Source organism: Pleurodeles waltl, chromosome 3_1 (genome assembly GCF_031143425.1).
Source record: "Pleurodeles waltl isolate 20211129_DDA chromosome 3_1, aPleWal1.hap1.20221129, whole genome shotgun sequence".
Taxonomy (NCBI): domain Eukaryota; kingdom Metazoa; phylum Chordata; class Amphibia; order Caudata; family Salamandridae; genus Pleurodeles; species Pleurodeles waltl.
In genome coordinates this window covers 1,371,081,320-1,371,098,785 of record NC_090440.1, presented here as the reverse complement: position 1 = coordinate 1,371,098,785, position 17,466 = coordinate 1,371,081,320, and the positions used below count along the sequence as shown (strand labels likewise).

The 17,466-nt window shown below is 42.2% G+C and overlaps 1 protein-coding gene across 1 annotated transcript in view; it reads right to left on the bottom strand.

The window, feature by feature from the left end:
• Positions 1–4,974: 4,974 nt before the first annotated feature.
• POU2F3 (POU class 2 homeobox 3) overlaps positions 4,975–17,466 on the bottom strand; it is a 113,705-nt gene continuing 101,213 nt past the window's right edge. Inside the window, exons 8-13 of the mRNA XM_069224870.1 lie at positions 17,106–17,247; positions 16,248–16,381; positions 15,689–15,850; positions 15,516–15,582; positions 10,271–10,397; positions 4,975–6,230 (exon numbers count right to left, since the gene is read on the bottom strand). Of these exons, the coding sequence (XP_069080971.1) occupies positions 6,191–6,230; positions 10,271–10,397; positions 15,516–15,582; positions 15,689–15,850; positions 16,248–16,381; positions 17,106–17,247 (672 nt within the window). The 3' untranslated portion in view covers positions 4,975–6,190. The remainder of the gene's footprint in view (positions 6,231–10,270; positions 10,398–15,515; positions 15,583–15,688; positions 15,851–16,247; positions 16,382–17,105; positions 17,248–17,466) is intronic.

Genomic DNA, 17,466 nt, shown 5'->3' with positions numbered 1-17,466 from the left:
TTCAACTGGGTTGTTAGGCTTCAAAAAATGACAATGGTTGGTAGGGTGCTTTTGGGTGCTGACAGACCAGGGGCTGAAATGTTGCAGATATCCCCATGGAAAGACAGAGGAAACTGAGTGTTTGAGGCATATTTTCAATGCTTGAAGGACAATCTGGTTAAGAAACATGCTGGGACCCATACAAATCACACCACCCTGGATACCTCTGGTTCACTAAGTTTCAGAAATGCCAAGGTTTAGTTGCATTACTTGGTTGACAGGTGACTCAGCACCTGAATTATACAACTATTCCACTAGCAAGTGAGAGGAAATTGGGATTTCTTGGGTGTAGACACATGGGCTGCAAAGAGTGGCTAAACCACGTATTCTGAAATGCCCCCACCCCGAGCAGAAATACTGTCTAGCGCTTGGGGGTGCAGGCCGGTGTCAAGATGGTCCAGCGCTTCACCCCAATTGTTTTTAATTTCCCCCACAGTCAGGTGGGCTTTCAACTACTCTGAGCGGGCAGATTGGGGCCTTTTACTGCCTACCTGCTGTTCCCAGAGTAGATCAGAAAGCCCACCAGGCCTCTAAGATACAAAATGAAAAGCAGAATGGGTTTAAGGCTTGGCCATTGTGGCATCAGACTGCAACCCAGCCCTGATACCAGACAATCTTTCTTCCTCCTTACAGGAAAGATTGGACAGTTTACATGATATCTTCCTGAAAGCACACTACACACTAGAGACAGATAGTCATCCTGCACCAGGGGGAGGTAGAAAAGAGCAGTCTCTGTCAGCCCATATGCCAAACTTACAACCAAAAGAATCCAAGGTTCCACTCATTTGGAGTATTTGAACTTAAAACTCTGGGAAGTAGGGTCAGAAAGTGTATTTAGGTGGTGGTGGGGGGAGCATGTGTGTAGCTATGAGTGATGCAGCTGGTACAATGCACCGGGGCCCAAAGGTGTGGGGGGGGCAACTACAGCAGGGTAGCTTCTGATGACAAGGCAGTCACAGTAATCGCTGCTTTCAGCATGACTGGTGGAAAGCATACTATGACAGTAAGAAAAGAACAGAGACTTACTTAGGACAGAGCACTGGAACTGGGAAAATAAATAATGTTTGTTTCATTGAATGCTATCAAAATGCAGAGGTGAATTTAAAACAATGGCTTGGTGTCGCTAATACACAATTCTTCCTTATTAAAAGCTGAAGAAGGAATAGGTATCCTTCTGAGACCCATGGAAACCTCCCAGAGTCTCAGAAAACCTGCTGTTGCTCCACGGAGCATATACTGAGAGGGGGAATCTCGAGTAACTGTGACATCTGTGCCCGGGGCTTACTGGAGGTTGTCTGTGGTTAGAGGAAGATTGTGTGCATCTTGCTTTCAGATGACATGTTGCTGCGCACCTTGCCCAGCACCTAGCTAAGTGTCCTGAGCCACTCTGATGGGTCTGTGATCATGGTCACCCAGATGAATGTTCCAGTATGAACTGGAGGCATTTGTCAGCATGGGCTGTGATGGATCAGAAGAATCAGGCAGCAGGCAAAGGATATCAAATTTGGTTGTCATCTTTGTGTGTTTAGCTGGTGCCATGATTCTGAAAGAATGAGGGCCATCCAGCCTACGAACTACCCTTCTTAAGATGGTGGGTTTGTCCAGGAAACTCTACAGATGGTTCCCAAACCAAGATGACATATACATCTTTCATGTAATGTCAGTTGGTGTTCAGTTATATTTAAACAAGACATTTATGAGACTAAGATGGGGCACAATGGATAAGTTCCATATTTTTTGCCATGTCCATCACTCGTGTGTTTTCTATTTTTGTCCTAAATGTGTACTTCTTGCAGCTGGGTTCCATTTGGACTCTTCTTTTGATTTTTTGTTGGCTATTTCCCCCTCCTAGTATCAGGTTGAGTTTGATTTCTAGCCTATGTACTGCAACATAAATCTCCATCTTCAATCAAACATTATCTGATTGCCAATGTTAATGTTAATGAGTTATAGAGCGCATGGATACCCAGGGGCTTCCCAGCGCTAAGGAAAGATTTCATCTTATCAGTGCCACAAGATTACCTAAGAGGAAAATAGGAATGTCTTCAGTTTCTTGCGAAAGGATCCTGGCGAAGTCCCAAAGGCAGAGTGTTCCAAAGGTGTGCAGCTTTTACTGAAAAGGAGTTACCACCCCATCTAGTCTTCTTGAAGCGAGGTGTATGAGTTTGTAGGGCAGCAGAGGACCTAAGGGGCCTGGAAGGGACATAGAAAATATATTTTGCCTAAGAAATCTAGGCCCCCTGTTGTGAAGGGCTTTATGAGTCATGCACAAAGCCTTGAAATTGATTTGTTGCTTTATGGAAAGCCAATGAAGAGAGACCAAGGCAGATTTGGCAGAGGTGTGTCTGGGAATATTTTTAGGCAGTCGTGCAGCAGAATTCTGCACAATCTGTAACCTCCTGATTACATATTTAGGGGAGCTAAGAAAAAGAGAATTGCCATAGTCTAAACGGGACAGTATTAATGCTTGAATGTAGAGACTTCTGGCTAAAAAAGGTAAAATGTTAATAATTTTCCTTAGAGTTCTTAATAGACCAAAACAGGATGCAGCAAGCCTTTTAGATTGGTAATCCATGGTGAGGCATGGATCTAGCCAAAAACCCAGACTCTTTATGTTATCCTTAGGCATCAGGAGACTTTCAAACCCTTCAGAGAAGACTGTTAAGGAATTGGAGCGAGCGTGGTTGCCGATGATCATCACCTCTGATTTATCATCGTTGAGCTTAAGTTTAGACTCTGCCATCTATTTGGCTACATCCTCCAGGCAAGCTGAAAGGTTGGATTGAGGAACATTTCCCAAATTCGAGAGAGACACTACTAACTGAGTGTCGTCTGCATATGAGATCAGAGAGAGGCCATGGGATTCCACGATCTTGGCCAGAGGAGACCGATAGATATTAAAAAGGGTAGGGCTGAGTGATGAGCCCTGTGGAACTCCACAGGCGAAAGAAAAGCACGATCCAAAACCTGAAAGGTTCTGTCCTTTAGAAATGACAAGAACCAACACAATGCATTACCTTTAATTCCTATGCCGGAGAGTCTTTGGAGGAGGATTTTGTGGTCTACGGTATCAAAAGCAGCACTGAGATCTAATAGGATGATGGCGGCCCGTCCGCTATGATCTAGTATTTGGCAAGCGTTGTCCATGACCGCTAACAGGGCTGATTCAGTACTATGTTGCGGCCTGAACCCCATGTGAGAAGGATGCAGAAGTTCATGTTCCTCAAGAAAGCATGTTAACTGATTGTTGATGTGCTTCTCCATGATTTTTGACAGAATGGGAAGAAGAGCAATAGGTCTATAGTTCTTCAGTTCCAGGGGGTTAAGGTTAGATTTTTTCAATAGGGGTTTGATAACAGCATGCTTAAGTGATTGTGGTATCATACCCGAGATTAAGGAATGATTTAAAATATTATTTAATACAGGACAGATTATGTTGGAGGCTAGAGCACGTATATAGGGTGGAGGCGGATCAAGAGGTAAACCTGATTTTATTGTATGAAGGTAGTTAGTGATAAGAACATTGGTCCCAGGCTGAAAAGACGAAAAGGAGGCCCAGGAACTCATAGAGGTTTTTTTTTTAACCTTGGCAGTTATTTTCTCCTCACAAAAAAAACAACCTTAAGCAGACACCTGACATCTGTCGTGTGGGTAATATTGTGCAGGGTGGCTGTTGAGGACTCACCCTTTTTTAGGCAATCAAGAACAAAACGGTCCTTCACAGCATCCAGTCATCTACAATAGGTTTCTTGGGTATTTTGGTGTGCCAAGAGCAATAGCTCCCAGAAGTGGTCATCAAGTCCTTCCAATGAAATAAGGGGGTTGTATGTGTCAAAAAAATGCCTAGGTGATTACAAAGCATGTATGTGTGACAGCGAGTGACACAAAGTGGAATGAAGCAGCAAAGTTGAAATCCTCATGTAAAAGTGCAAGTTCAATCACAAGGTGCCAGAAGATACAAAGGAATGCATCTGATTCTTGGCCAAAATATGATTTGAATGCACATAGTTCTGGGTTTCTCTTGAAGTGTTCTAGCTGTGAGCTTTTCAGTAATGCGGCCAGAACAGATTGCCTACTTGTGATTATTTGGGACCATTAGGGCCCATGTAAGTCAGCTAAGCCATTCTTACGTATATTTGTAGATGTGCCTGTAGTGTGCTGACCTTCTGTCATGTTTAAACAACCAATAACTGAGTTAAAATGTAAAGTTTCTGTGGAAGAACTGACTGGAGGACCTAAATTGTTCATTTTCATGTGCAGTGCTCTTTGATATCAAGTCTTCCAGACCATGCTTCAGCTGGCACTTACCTTTTTCCCCATCTTTATTATTTTTCCTCAGTGGTACTGCAAGTCACAATTCAAAGTTCTCACCAAAAGATCCCAATTCATAATCCACACCAGAGAATTCTGACCTCTTCCTATTAAGATATGCCCAGTCACAGTGCACCATCTTCTTAGATATGTTACTGTTCCTTCACCTCACCATAACACAACCATGTTATATTTCTTGTCACCTACTAGATGAGGGTCATGGGAATCTCTCTTCTCCAAGGAGCATTGTTCAATGCAGATTACATCATATGCGTGTATTATATTGTGTGTATTACACTAACAATTTAAATATGTGTTTAACAGGCCCTTGCAAGCTTTTCTGTACCCTTGTTTTCCTTTATCTTCCCTCCCCCGCCACCCCACTGTTATCCGTTCCTTGCCCCTTTGGTTGCCTCTTATGTTAGAACATTTTGCAAGGGAACTTGTAGAGAGGTGGTTGAATGGCTATTGTATGAGGGACACTGACCATGCCAGATGCTGTAATTGACTTCACTGGCTGAATGGGATAAATAGGTCATCTACTTACACTTTGCTGTTACAGGCACCCTTCCATTGTAGCACGATATCTAGGCATCTTGTTGCCAATGACTCTAGAACACTCAATAACTGTATTATTCATTTTTAAAAAGTAAACACATTTTCCCAATATGACCAATGATTTAAAATTACAAAGACAGAATACACAAAAACAGCTTTCAGTAACCTAATATTTACAAGTCATGAAATAATTTAGCACATAGTGCAATTTCCCCATAGAACTGGATACACACAGCGGTAGGACACATAAAAGGCAAACAGGCAAAATGAATAAATCAAAATATAAATAGCGAAAATTCAAGACAAAAAACAATTCAACTTCCATAAAGTAACAGCAGTGGAACATTTCTTAGCAGCCATTGCTCATTAAGGACCATGGCAGCTGGGAATCCAAATATGTGGAGGAACAACCTCAGAAATGGCAAAATAGCAACTTACAAAATGGTGGATGAAACACAGGAGTGTCAGTTGTTTTCTAGGAGCAATCCTTACAAAGAGTTTATTGTTTACAAGACTTAGGGTATATTGAAGATTTGATTTTTTGCAGGCTGAGGCAGCTAAAGCTCCAAAGCACAACCCATAATGGCGTCTCTGCAGGCATTCTATGGGATTAAGACTCAATGGAACATCAAATCTTCAAGCAACAAATGCCACATTTGTTTCCAGGCTTACAAGACAACAGTACCATCCTGGAAATATCCTGCATCATGAAGACTCTTATCGGTATCTGTAGGAGGTGGGGGAGTTAATAAGGATTACATTTGGAAACAACTGTCTTGAAATGAAGGTGCCTGAAAATGGAGTATTGATATGGAATCTTTCAAGAGTTTTCAAATGAAGGCTTAACTTGGCGTAGCTCCATGAAAGTCTTCATGGCAAAAACAGACCCCGTGAAAGATTCCTTGTAGTTGTAGAGGTCCTTTGATCTGAGGTTGATCTACAAGACTTGTAGTCTGGTGTAGGCACTATAGAGTTTTTTCTCATGAGACTGTAAGATCCCCTCACAGTGGATATTTTGAGAACAGCATTTTGAAGCATTAAAGGCAACCTTGGATTGAAGTTCAACATGATTTGTGGGAAGAATTAAGCTCTTAATGATGGACTGAGGAATTTCCAAATGGGCTGGATTCATGTGTATATCTTAAGATGCTGTGTTTGAAGCACCACCAATGTTTCTTTCTCAGACAATTTACGTTGAGCAGAGCTTTTTGAGTGTGGACTTCTGGTTCCATGGTGGCTGTTGGGAAAAGGGTTCTCAAATGTGTTTCATGAATCCTAGGTTTCAATGAAGGTATGTGGTTGGATTCCATCGATACCACGTGCTGTAAAAAAGAAAGTACTTTAACAAACCTCACAAAATAGACATTCATAAATAGTAAACATCTCAAACAGGTTGCATATCTATCTCCACCTCCTGCACCTTCCACCATGAACAGCCTTCTCCACTACCCCATGGAAAGGAAAGAACAAACCAAGCTCCATATTTGAGTCATCTTGTGACATAAAGTACCACTTAAAAGTAATCACTAGCTTTAACGAGAGTTCATAATTACCCCTATAGAGTGTTGGTCCTCCGTTTCATGGTGCAGAGGCTACTAATTCTACAGAGGACAGACTACTTAGCTCTTTATTGATTGATATCCGAACATCTGGAAGACTGAACTTTGACTATTCAAAGCACCCAAAAACCAACCTTCCAACAGACACAATCGATCGAACAGATGCAATCCATTGTGGACGTTAAACTTTCAAAGAAAGTCAGAGATCATCTCTGATAAAACAACACTATTATACAGTGAGACGGTGATCATCTCTGATAAAACAACACTATTATACAGTGAGACGGTTGCTCCAAATCAAAGCGTGATCCTCAAACAATATAGGAGCAATGTACATAGTTGAACGACCTCAGTGAGGCATGAGTAGACTTCTACATTTTAAAAACCGTGGTGTGGGTTGCTGTAAAGATAATTATTTATACATCACTTATGCACAAAAAGAGCCATTGGAAAGTCAAGGTCACTTAAATTCACAATGACTTTGGAATAGGAGCTTGGATTGTGACTCTCACCCACTGGCATACGTTTAGCATCTTATCTTTGCCGACAGAGGAGTGTGGAATGCTATGATGCCCCCTAGAGCAGAGCCTGGAAAGTCATACTGACTGGAAGAGAATGTTTGACACCTCACCCTGAAAGCTTGTCACCCATTTGCAATTACAGATTCAGAAGTCACGCACAGTGTCAACCCAGAAGTCCTGACCCACAAAATGTGATGCTTAGAGTTACAGAGGCCAAAGCATCGTATTTTAAACACAGAGACACACATTTAGCCCTCTCAAAAACGAATGAGGCTATCTTATCCTACTCTCTGAAGAGGTGCTGGGATTAATCGCTATGCATCTTGAGCACCTCATACATTCCTGTTATCAACAACCTGCCCCTTGACTGTTGTCTATTAGTGAACATTAAAACATATCTATTAAATCTCCAGGCACCTTATCTTTCTTTTTACCCACTCTGTTAGTAATTGTGTAAAATCAAGAGGGGCATATCTAGAAAACATTAATCAACCTTATCATGAAACTTATGGCGTCCGAGTCGATGACCAGGTATCAGTTTGTCTGCTGTAAGCGTGTCTTCTTGCTTATCTAAGGCACGCTTTAGTGTATAGATCGACCTAGCTTCTTTAGATTGTTGTGATAATCTCAGTGTCAGATACACAATCAGTTCCCACTACTTGTTCCTTTCTTCTTCTCTCTCTTACATGGATATTGATAAGTGCAACACACGCTGGGAGCAGGAACAACCAGTAAATATAAATTTATATAAAAATTTAGACTATAATCAGCATGAATCCTTATTTATTATGTTTATAATCGGTGTAATTTCCAGAGGTCAGGGTCATCCAGGGTAGTGGTGGGTGAAACTTAAATTTCGCCTTTGAAGTTTTAATAGTTTATATTTGAAGTTTGGATGGTTCACAAATAATTGCTTCGGTTGAAAATTCTTTCAAGAATATTTTCTTAGAAGGATTTTGCGGCAAACATTATTTTAATTCAACCACTAAACTTTTTTTTCGATAAGATATTTTCCACTTATTCTACATTTGCATAGCCAGGGATGGACTGCTCTGTTTTTTAAGATGAAAGCATTGCAGTTTTTATTCTCTATATCTCCATATCTCCATATTAATGCTTTAATTTAGGATAAGCTTAACACATGATTGCTTAGTTTTCGTACTCTTTTTGCAGACGAAATGACAAGGGTTACAAAGGTGGACATGCTCTGGCAGTGTAGGGGTCTCTTCTCTAGCTTATCTTCCAGTTTTAGCTTCAAGCCTTGACAGCTATTCCACCAGCACTGCACCAGTCCTAGCTCAGACAAATCTTACATTGATCTGCTAGACGTTTCACTCTCTCTGCACCTTTAAATCGTGTTCTTGAAAACCTTGTTCCGTAGCATATAGCTGGTCCAATCCTGCTGCTTAGTGTTCCTGAAGACGTCTCTAGGTGTCAGTCTTGAGTGGTATGGTGGGCGAAAGACAAACAACTGGAATATCGTCCCCAGTAGTCGGCACTGGCTAAGATTAATTAAATCATTGCTTTCATCACTTTATTGTTTCTAGGTTTAGATGCCTTTAGGGCGACTGTATGCAGGCATAGGACACATGCTCACTATGCCTAGGACTCAAGCTGCATGTCACTGGCGAGGCCCCAATAAGACTTCCTGGTCTAGGGCTGCTTGGGTTCCCTGGACAGCACCTAACCTGGCGATTTTGGTTTGATTGTTACCAGGGGCATAACACAGGCCCCTCCAGGCCTCTGGTGCAGGGGTCCCCCAGTTGGCACCGAGTCCTTCTAGGAGCCCCATTCAGTCGAAGACCAATGAACACCTGTGATATATGGGAGACTCGTGGGCCTCTTACCACATTCTGCAGGGAGGCCCATCCTTTTGTATTACACCACTGATTATTACTATTGGAGCAGGACCAAGACTGGTTTGCATATCACTTGCCTCTGCATGATGGGGCACAAAGCATGAAAAATTAAATAGTTAACCTGGCCCCAGGTGATCACCCGTGGCTGAGTTTTAGTCAGGCATTCCTCTCGTCACTTTTTTGTTTCTTGCTGAAGCAGCCTATGTGGCATGGAAATGCATAATCTTTATCAGCCAAACACACTGACTTAACCTCCTCAACATACATGTTTGAAATATTTGTCAGAATATTTGCTATTTTCTCATAATTAACTTGACACCCTTGCAATGCTGTGCTTGGTTTTCTTTGCTCATGGCATAAGGGCTATGGATTGGTCTTAGGGCGGAATGGTTCGAACAATATGATCACCACAAACAATACATTCCAACCACCCCCAGGCCCTGAAACAAACGAAACCAGACAATGTCACAATGCTGACTGATGTGGCTGAGAGAACCAAGCGGAAGAAGCAACAAATGGGAGACAACCATGCCCAGTGTTACACACACTGGAAATCTCCCAAACCCCCCACAGAACGCAGGACTGGCCACAATAGCAGGTGGTGCAGTGTATAGTGTGTATACTGTGGTACTCATTAGTATGAGTACCACACCATACACGGGGTTTATCTAAATTACATTTAAGTGACCATATCCATATTTTCCTTAAGTATACAGCATTTGACAGTGTAGTGATTTCAGCTTATTAGGATGTGAACTTCAGATGTTCGAGAGGCGTCTTTGCAGAAGAGAATGGTGAGAGTATATGTGAGGGACTATAGGTTCGCATTTCTGGTGTTTGCCTGGCAAAGAAAATTTAGTCACCGTCTTACTCACCACCACATCTGCCACTGAATTATCAAAGTTCCATTAATTTGGCCATGTTTTCCAGAATGATAACACATTTGACAGTGGTGTGAGCTCAGCTCTGCCCAGGCCAACCTTAGGTCACCCATTTGTGATTTTTCTGCTTTCCACAAGGGACCCCCCCAGGACATCCTTCTGCAGACTCATTTGTAGTCTTGAGCAACAGTCATGGGAAAACATTTTCGTTCACAACCGAATACATGTGGTTCGGGTTCGTCAAACTATGAAACTTGCAAAACGGATGTCTATAGTGTGTTTTAGAAGAAATTATGGGGGAATTTGCCAAAAACAGAACACACTTTACAGAAATGATGGCTTAGTGGTACTTCCAGAAACCTTTAAGATATATAAATAGTGTATTGTCAAGCATTTATTGGCTACTTTTTTTCCTCAAATGGTGAAACACTGAAGATTTATTAGTTCAGACCCAAGGGAAAGAATTGTGTTTATTGCAGCCGCTGCCCCTGCTAGCTTCCACTCTCCGAAGCATACCAAAGGTTCACGCGGCCCTTCCTTACCTGGACGGGTTGAAGGTAGAGTTGCTCGATGTTTTGCAACTGCTCTGAGAAGAATTTGGGCTGCTGGTCTGGAGTGAGGATCCTGGAGAGCAAGACCGGCTGTCGTTGCCTGGGCATGATGAAGATACTGAAAAACAAATGGGGAACGGTGAGTATTTACAAAAAAAAAAACCTGGTACGTGCCCCATTCAACCTATCTTAATGAGAGGCTCCAATTCAGTATAAAGGAAGGCATATATTGCACTAGAAACTTTCTGCACCCCTTATATAGAGCCCTAATGGGTATATTAAAAGTATTTATTCACCTCAATATCCAGAACAAAATGTGTCACACTACAGTGTGTCTGCTGCAGATTACATACATAAAAAATGTCATAGTCATGCGCACAGTGGCTAGAAAGGAAAGTGGTAAATTATGAGTAGGAGTTGATCAAAGTGACTAGGATCTGGGAAGTGCCGGTCTGATATTTCTCGACAATCACTCTGCATGCGCCAGTAAGAAAGACGGTGCGACAAGCAGTGGTGGGATTACGTGGTTGGCTAGGTAGCAGACAAGCTAAACATTGAGGTCTAAGTATATTGTATAAAACAATCTATTAAAAGGCAAATTAATTAGTTGGAGACCCAAAATAGAAACTGTGCCAGGTGACAGGCTCAAATCCCACTTCTATAACTAATGAGGTTGAATGTTATCCATTGAAATGTGGGTAACCAGAGGGTCATAGGTTCCTATGCCAGGAAAGTAGCTTGGTGGGGTAATGCTCCTACCGGAGTTATGGTGAATATGTGTGTCCTTTCACATTCATGTGGGACACCCACATCCCTACCTAACCTCACCCTCCATGACATCCTCTACTCCATTAGTTTCTCTTACCAGCTTTACTCTGACGACATACAAAGATTTTTTCTCATTCCTAAGTGTCTCTCAGTCTTTAGGAATCAATATCCAACTACTTTGCTGATGCCAACGCACCTTGGCTTTCTCTTTAACCGATCAATGCACCTGGAATCTTTCAACAGTGCCACAGCCGTGGCGGCACTAGTTATAAATACTCAAAGGATCTGCCCCTTCGTTTCGTTCGACACAATCAAATCAATGACCAACACTCTGGCACTCAGTAAGCCCGACTATTATAATAGTTTACTGGTGGGAGTCCCACAGAGCAGCTTCTTCCCCAATATAAGTTTCTCAGCTGTGCTTTCAGAACCATATAAAACGTCCCAAAACAACTACCTACCTCTGCTTAACACAGTGAAAAACATGGCCCTATACACGCTGATTCCAAGGCTATTAATCACTTATCACAAGAGACCTTTGAAACTCCATGATACACTCCCACCTGTACCCTTTGCCCACCAATCACAATATCCCATCAGAACAAAAACCTCCATGGGCTACATCTAGATTTGCCTCCACTGAACTCACCTCCAACAATAACCTGGGAATGTTCCTCACTCCGCAGCTTTAAATAGTTGTGAAGAATCATCAGCTGTTGCCACCATTGCTTGTAGTTATGCCTGTTGTTGTTTGTACATGATAGTAGTTTTTGATATCTCTATTCTACGACCACCTTTGCTGCACACTTACAAATGAGAGCACCAAAATTCATAATTCCTGTGGCCCATGTTAGTTTTTTTTTTTTTGTGACATATCATTCCTTCCTTACCTGTCCTCTCTACCCCGTTTATTCCCATGTAAAACATCTCTGATGTTGTATAAGCATCTGGTAAAAGCATGAGCCTAACTCCAAGGAACAGAAAGGGGCTTTACAGAGAACTTTTTAGTGCCATCAGAGGGAGTCTCAAATTTGAGATGCGGTACATAGGACCGTGTGGTGTGGTGTGGTGGGGGTCCACAGTAGAATCCAGGTCAGCACAGTTCTAGATCAGAATGAGTACACTTGAACACTGCACTAAAAAAGCCTATATTCCACTTGAGGTGGAGGGCGGTAAAAACTGTATGTGTTGCCTCTTCAACAGCTCTGCTGTACGGCAACAGAAAAAGGTACCTCTCAACATTCAGTCAAAAACAAAAAATGTGCTCAAATTTGCCAGCTACAGATCTGAACATCTAGATCAGTGGTTCCCACCCTGTGGTCCAGGTACCGTTGGGATTCGCGAAACCTCCTTAGGGGATCCGCGACTGCTCAGAAAATTAAATAATTTAACAGATTAGGTCCCCAGCTTTCAGAAATGACTAAGTGGGGGACCCGGACTCCAATAATGATTCAGTCGGGGTCCCTGGGTTCCAGTATTGATAAAGTGGGGGTCTACAAAAGTCAAAAGATTGGGAATCACTGATCTAGATTGTCCTGCTGAGAGGAGTACTGTGAAAATATTAACAGACATATGGAGTTTTCTAAGCAAATTTTCTACTTCCCTATATAGAAGCATACACATACAAAGAGAAAAAGATGCTGACAGCTTTAGTCCACCTACCACACGCCACCTACAACTGCCTTCCTTGGCAAACAGAAGAGCTGCCAAGCAGGGGACTACCAGAAATTTTAGGCCTCACCCTCTTCCAATCACACAAACAGTAATTTGTGTGAGCCTCCCTACTAGCATTGATAAAAAGTCGATAAATGAAAACAACTCATCTCAGTAAAGAAAGGGTGGGAAGCACACTTTAAAAATGTGTAAGGTTTCTGGATATCAGCTATGTTAATAGTCTAAAGTAACTAAAGTTGCTTGCTTCTCAGGGTATGCAGCTTGCAAATTTGAAAAGGCAAAAGGAAAAGGGGCAGTTTCAGCAACCCAGAGAATTGCCACCCAGGCAAGATGAAGGTTACAGCAGCCTCTCATTCTTACTGTGAATGCCCCCTGAAAGGAAAACAGCACTGACCTACCAAACCCCACCCCACAGAGCCCCACTGGTATCACTCTGCACTCCCTTTACATATAACATCACACTTGCCATAGTGCTCTCCAACAGTCAGCAAATTCCCTCTACAGCCAATTTGCACCACTCCGAGACAAGATCCCACTGCTACCATTCTAATCCACATTCCACCCCCCACTTCAAAGACCACCTGCCACTCAAGGCCGATCCCACCAACACCCACACTCCTGCAGTCCTCCTACGTTTATCTTCAGGGCAGGGGCAGGCAGGTAATCATCATTGTTAGACCAGGCATCCTTGGTGTAGTTTTCCTCCTAACTTTTTGCCTTCAGCCTTCCTGTTTTGCTGACTTCCTTTTTGTTGGCTTTAGAACTTGCACACTTTCCCACTACTAATTAGTGCTCAAGTGCTTATACTCTCTCCTTAAAACATGGCAATACTGGCTTATACCTATTTGGCATCTTCAATTTATGTAGGAGTCTCTAGTAAGAGGGCATGACCTTTGCCCACGGCATGTAAATTAAATGTCACCAGGGCCGGCTTTAGGTCGGTGAGACCAGTGCAGTCACACTGGGAGCTGACCTGAAGGGGGAAGCACCGACCTTAGGGGTGTGCTGTGATTAACAATAACTTATGATTAAAAAGCACCTGCTCCAGAGTTCCTTCTATGTCCAGCTTTCAGGCACCAATAAAAATGCCCAGATAAATCTTGTGGTTAATGTTCCTGCTAGAAAGAGAGATGGAGTTTTGTCTAGTGGCAGTTCTGACTCGCCATAAAGTACCACAGAGGGTTAATATGCCTGCTGCAAAGAACAGATCTGTATTTTATGGGTATAGCTGAGTGTATTAGTAAAGCCAGCCTCTACCAGCATTATAAAACAATGAAATATATGCAAGAGAGAGCTATGGAGAGATGAGGGCACTTCGCCTTGTGGCAGTAAAGGAATCCGAGGAGGAGGAGGTCATGGGGGTCCCTGTAGCCGGTTCAAAACATGTGACTTTGTCCTAGTCCGGTGCAACCAGATGTCTACAGTTGACGTTTTGTTCTTTTTGGCTCTATAGTAATTTGTAAAACCATATATCTCCGGCTCTACTCAATGGATTTTTGTTGTTTTGGTCTTGTTTTATTTATTAACAAATACTCTATTATTCTAACATGGTTCAGGATCCTTTTTGTGTGGTGTTTATTATTTTATTACTGGTTAAAGTGCTGCACAAATATCTTACACATTGCCTCTAAGTTGAACCTAACTGCCCTGTGGAAAGCTACCAGAGGGTTGAGCACAGGTTTATTAAGGGTTGGTTTGTGCCTCACCCTGACAAGGATTGTGATTGCTGCTTCACCAGGGCTCACACCCCAGATAACCAACAACTCGATTTCTTACAAGCATGATAATTTCCTGTTCAAGGATGTAATTGCGATAATTTCTGATAGCGATAGGCAACATTAACTTTGCCCATTTTTGCAGAAGACAAAATTCTGTAATTTTGTAATACTTTACCAGCTGTAATATAGACTTACTATCCACACAAATATCTAGTCATTCAGTGTATCATTAAACAAGCAATCATAATAACATGAACGTTTATCTTAAGCAATTTTTGGACAGTTTAGCACTACACTAATTTTTAGATGTGAAATCTATAAAGAAAATATGTGGGTTATACGTAGTTCCAACAGTGCAAGCCAGAGCAAAATCCCATTAGGCATTCGTCCTTCAAAAATATGTAGGGACTGATGGCAGCTGTGCTCCAAACCTTATCTAAGCTTCCACTTCCATTGTCTGCTGCAACACCAAAGGTGCAAGCAACATTTTCAGGATAGCCACATACATATCCCATATCGGAATGAAAATAATTTACAGAATCAGTGATTATCCTGAAAACTGACATGTATGCCGCCCTCTTGGACATGTGTCACATACCCCAGTCACAGAGCCGTCTTTATGTTTGACCCTGTCTTTGCACAGCATATTGCTCACTATGTAAGTCCTAGCTGTTGTAGAATGGCTTGAAGGTTTGCCTTCATCTTTCTAGACAGGAAAGTCTCGGGCCCAATCAAGGCTTCTATCTGGGAACGTCTCTCACATGTAGGTCGGCGTCAGTTTGTACATTTTCAAAATGTGACATCTTTATCTTGAAAATCTGACAGACCGTTAGTGCAGCTAGTAGCCTGATGAACATGGCCTCAGAGCTTTGGTGCCTGACCTAGGCTTTTGATGGGTTTCAATGGCAATCACCAACATAGCCCAGGCCTTACAATCTTCCTGGCAAGAATTAAAGAAAGCTTTTTCAAACTCAGTAGAAATAACGAATTTTACATTTATTGTTCTTATGAGAGAAATAGATTTTTGAACAATCAAGGATGGGGGAAATGTCTGTACATTTGTGTAAGAATCTCACCTGCTCCAGCCATGGTGGCTTGCATCTGAGTCACTGCCAACGACCCCAAAGAGCAGGATGTAGGAGCCTTAAATAAAATTGAAAGACATTATTCATATAGGTTACCCTTGCATTACAAAGCATTGAATAATCTGATCCACAAATCAAATCTATAACATGAATCAAAGGACTACCAGTCTGGAGTTGTAGGCTGGGGGCTTCAGTGACACCGTGATTGGGCAGTTAATCCGTTTTTCCTTCTGTCGACGGTTGCAGAACCAAACACGGACAACCTCCTTCTCCATGCCCAGCTGCTCAGAAATCATGGTGATCTCCTCAGAGCTGGGTTTGGGATTCTGCAAACGAAGAGCAGAGAAATATCTCTCAGACAAGCCAGGCATGAAGTTTCACAGCAACAGTGCTTGTTTACTGGAAATCTAAACCATTGCCAGTCATGGATAGACATATAACAATGCACAGGCCGCAAGGGTCTTGAAAGGTATGAGGAATATCTGAGCAAATTTCATAGTAATCAAACATTTGATTCAGAATTAAAGACAAGTGTGGTGGGAGACAGGAAAGGTGGCAAAAGAAAGGAAGCAAAAGGAGGGCAGCTGGTTTGATTAATAATCAAGGGCTATACATAATCAAAGAGTAACAGGAGTGTTTATAGGTTCTTCAAATGAGGATCAAAGAAAAGAGACAAGCAGATGCAGATACAAATCTACGTTTGAATGCCCAATGGCAACTCACATCACTGAATCTTTTTTCTAGGGTCAGTCGTATGTTGGTCTCAATACTTGTACGTTTCTTTCTCTTCCTCCCGAATCCTTCACTGAGAGGGTACGTGGCAGGGACATTCACTGCGGAATCCGAAGGAGCACACTCTGATGATGGCAAATCCAACTTTATTAATCAACTCCTGCAGATGTCTGACTCATCTCCAAAAGAATACAACCATTAACTCTCACATTATAAACCATTATTTCTAATGAAAGAATCCACCCATTGGAAGAAATGTGCCATCAAATCTACACCAATAGAGAGTATATCAGAAAATGCATCATCACTCCAACAAAGATACTTCATGAATTACAAGTCCAACAGAATCTACATCCTCTACATATGTGTGTCACCCTTGTCAACTCTAACAAAGGACATCTCAACCGAGGATGCCCTCTGCCCGTTCCAATGAAGGACAATTTCCATCTGTTCCAATGGAGGACACTCTGCACATACTACATCCTCATCTTCTGCAAAAGGAGGCACCCCACAGCTATCCCAATGCAAGACACCAGCACTATTCCAACAGAAGAGACACCCATCTACTCCAATAATGGACATCCCATCAATTGGGGGTTGTCTGGCATGGGTAGATTTGCCTCATTCTTGGACTTCAGCCCAGTCACAATAATGCCAGCACATACTGTTTGTCCCAAATTCACATGTCCATTTTGCCCACCATGACTAGTTCAATGTTTATAACATTTATCCTAGCCTTCCAAATGCTGTTTTAGTCCTCCTCCTATCACTCATGCTCCCACATGACTCTCACTGATTAATAAGCCACGTTCACAGCCCTTTAATCCTCTAGCCTTGCATTTTTAATACCTGCATCACTCAGCCATTTCTCCAAGAGGGGTTTGAGTTTGCACATGTTCTTGAAACTCAGATTGAGCGCCTCAAAGCGGGAGATGGTTGTCTGACTGAAGTCATTACCGTACAGCTTTCCCATGGCTAAGCCCACATCACCCTGCCAAAAAAAAAGGAAAGATGATTGGTTAGAGCACCCTGTCACTTTTCAGGGGGTTGCAAGACATGTGCATATGGATGAATGTTGAGAAATACTTTTCAATATGGAACGGAAATTGATTATGGCACAAACCCGGATAAAACTGTCAATTTCTGTAGACGAAGGAAGAGTTTGGAATAATGGAGTCCTTTTATGAGATTTGTCACAAATGACGCCCTC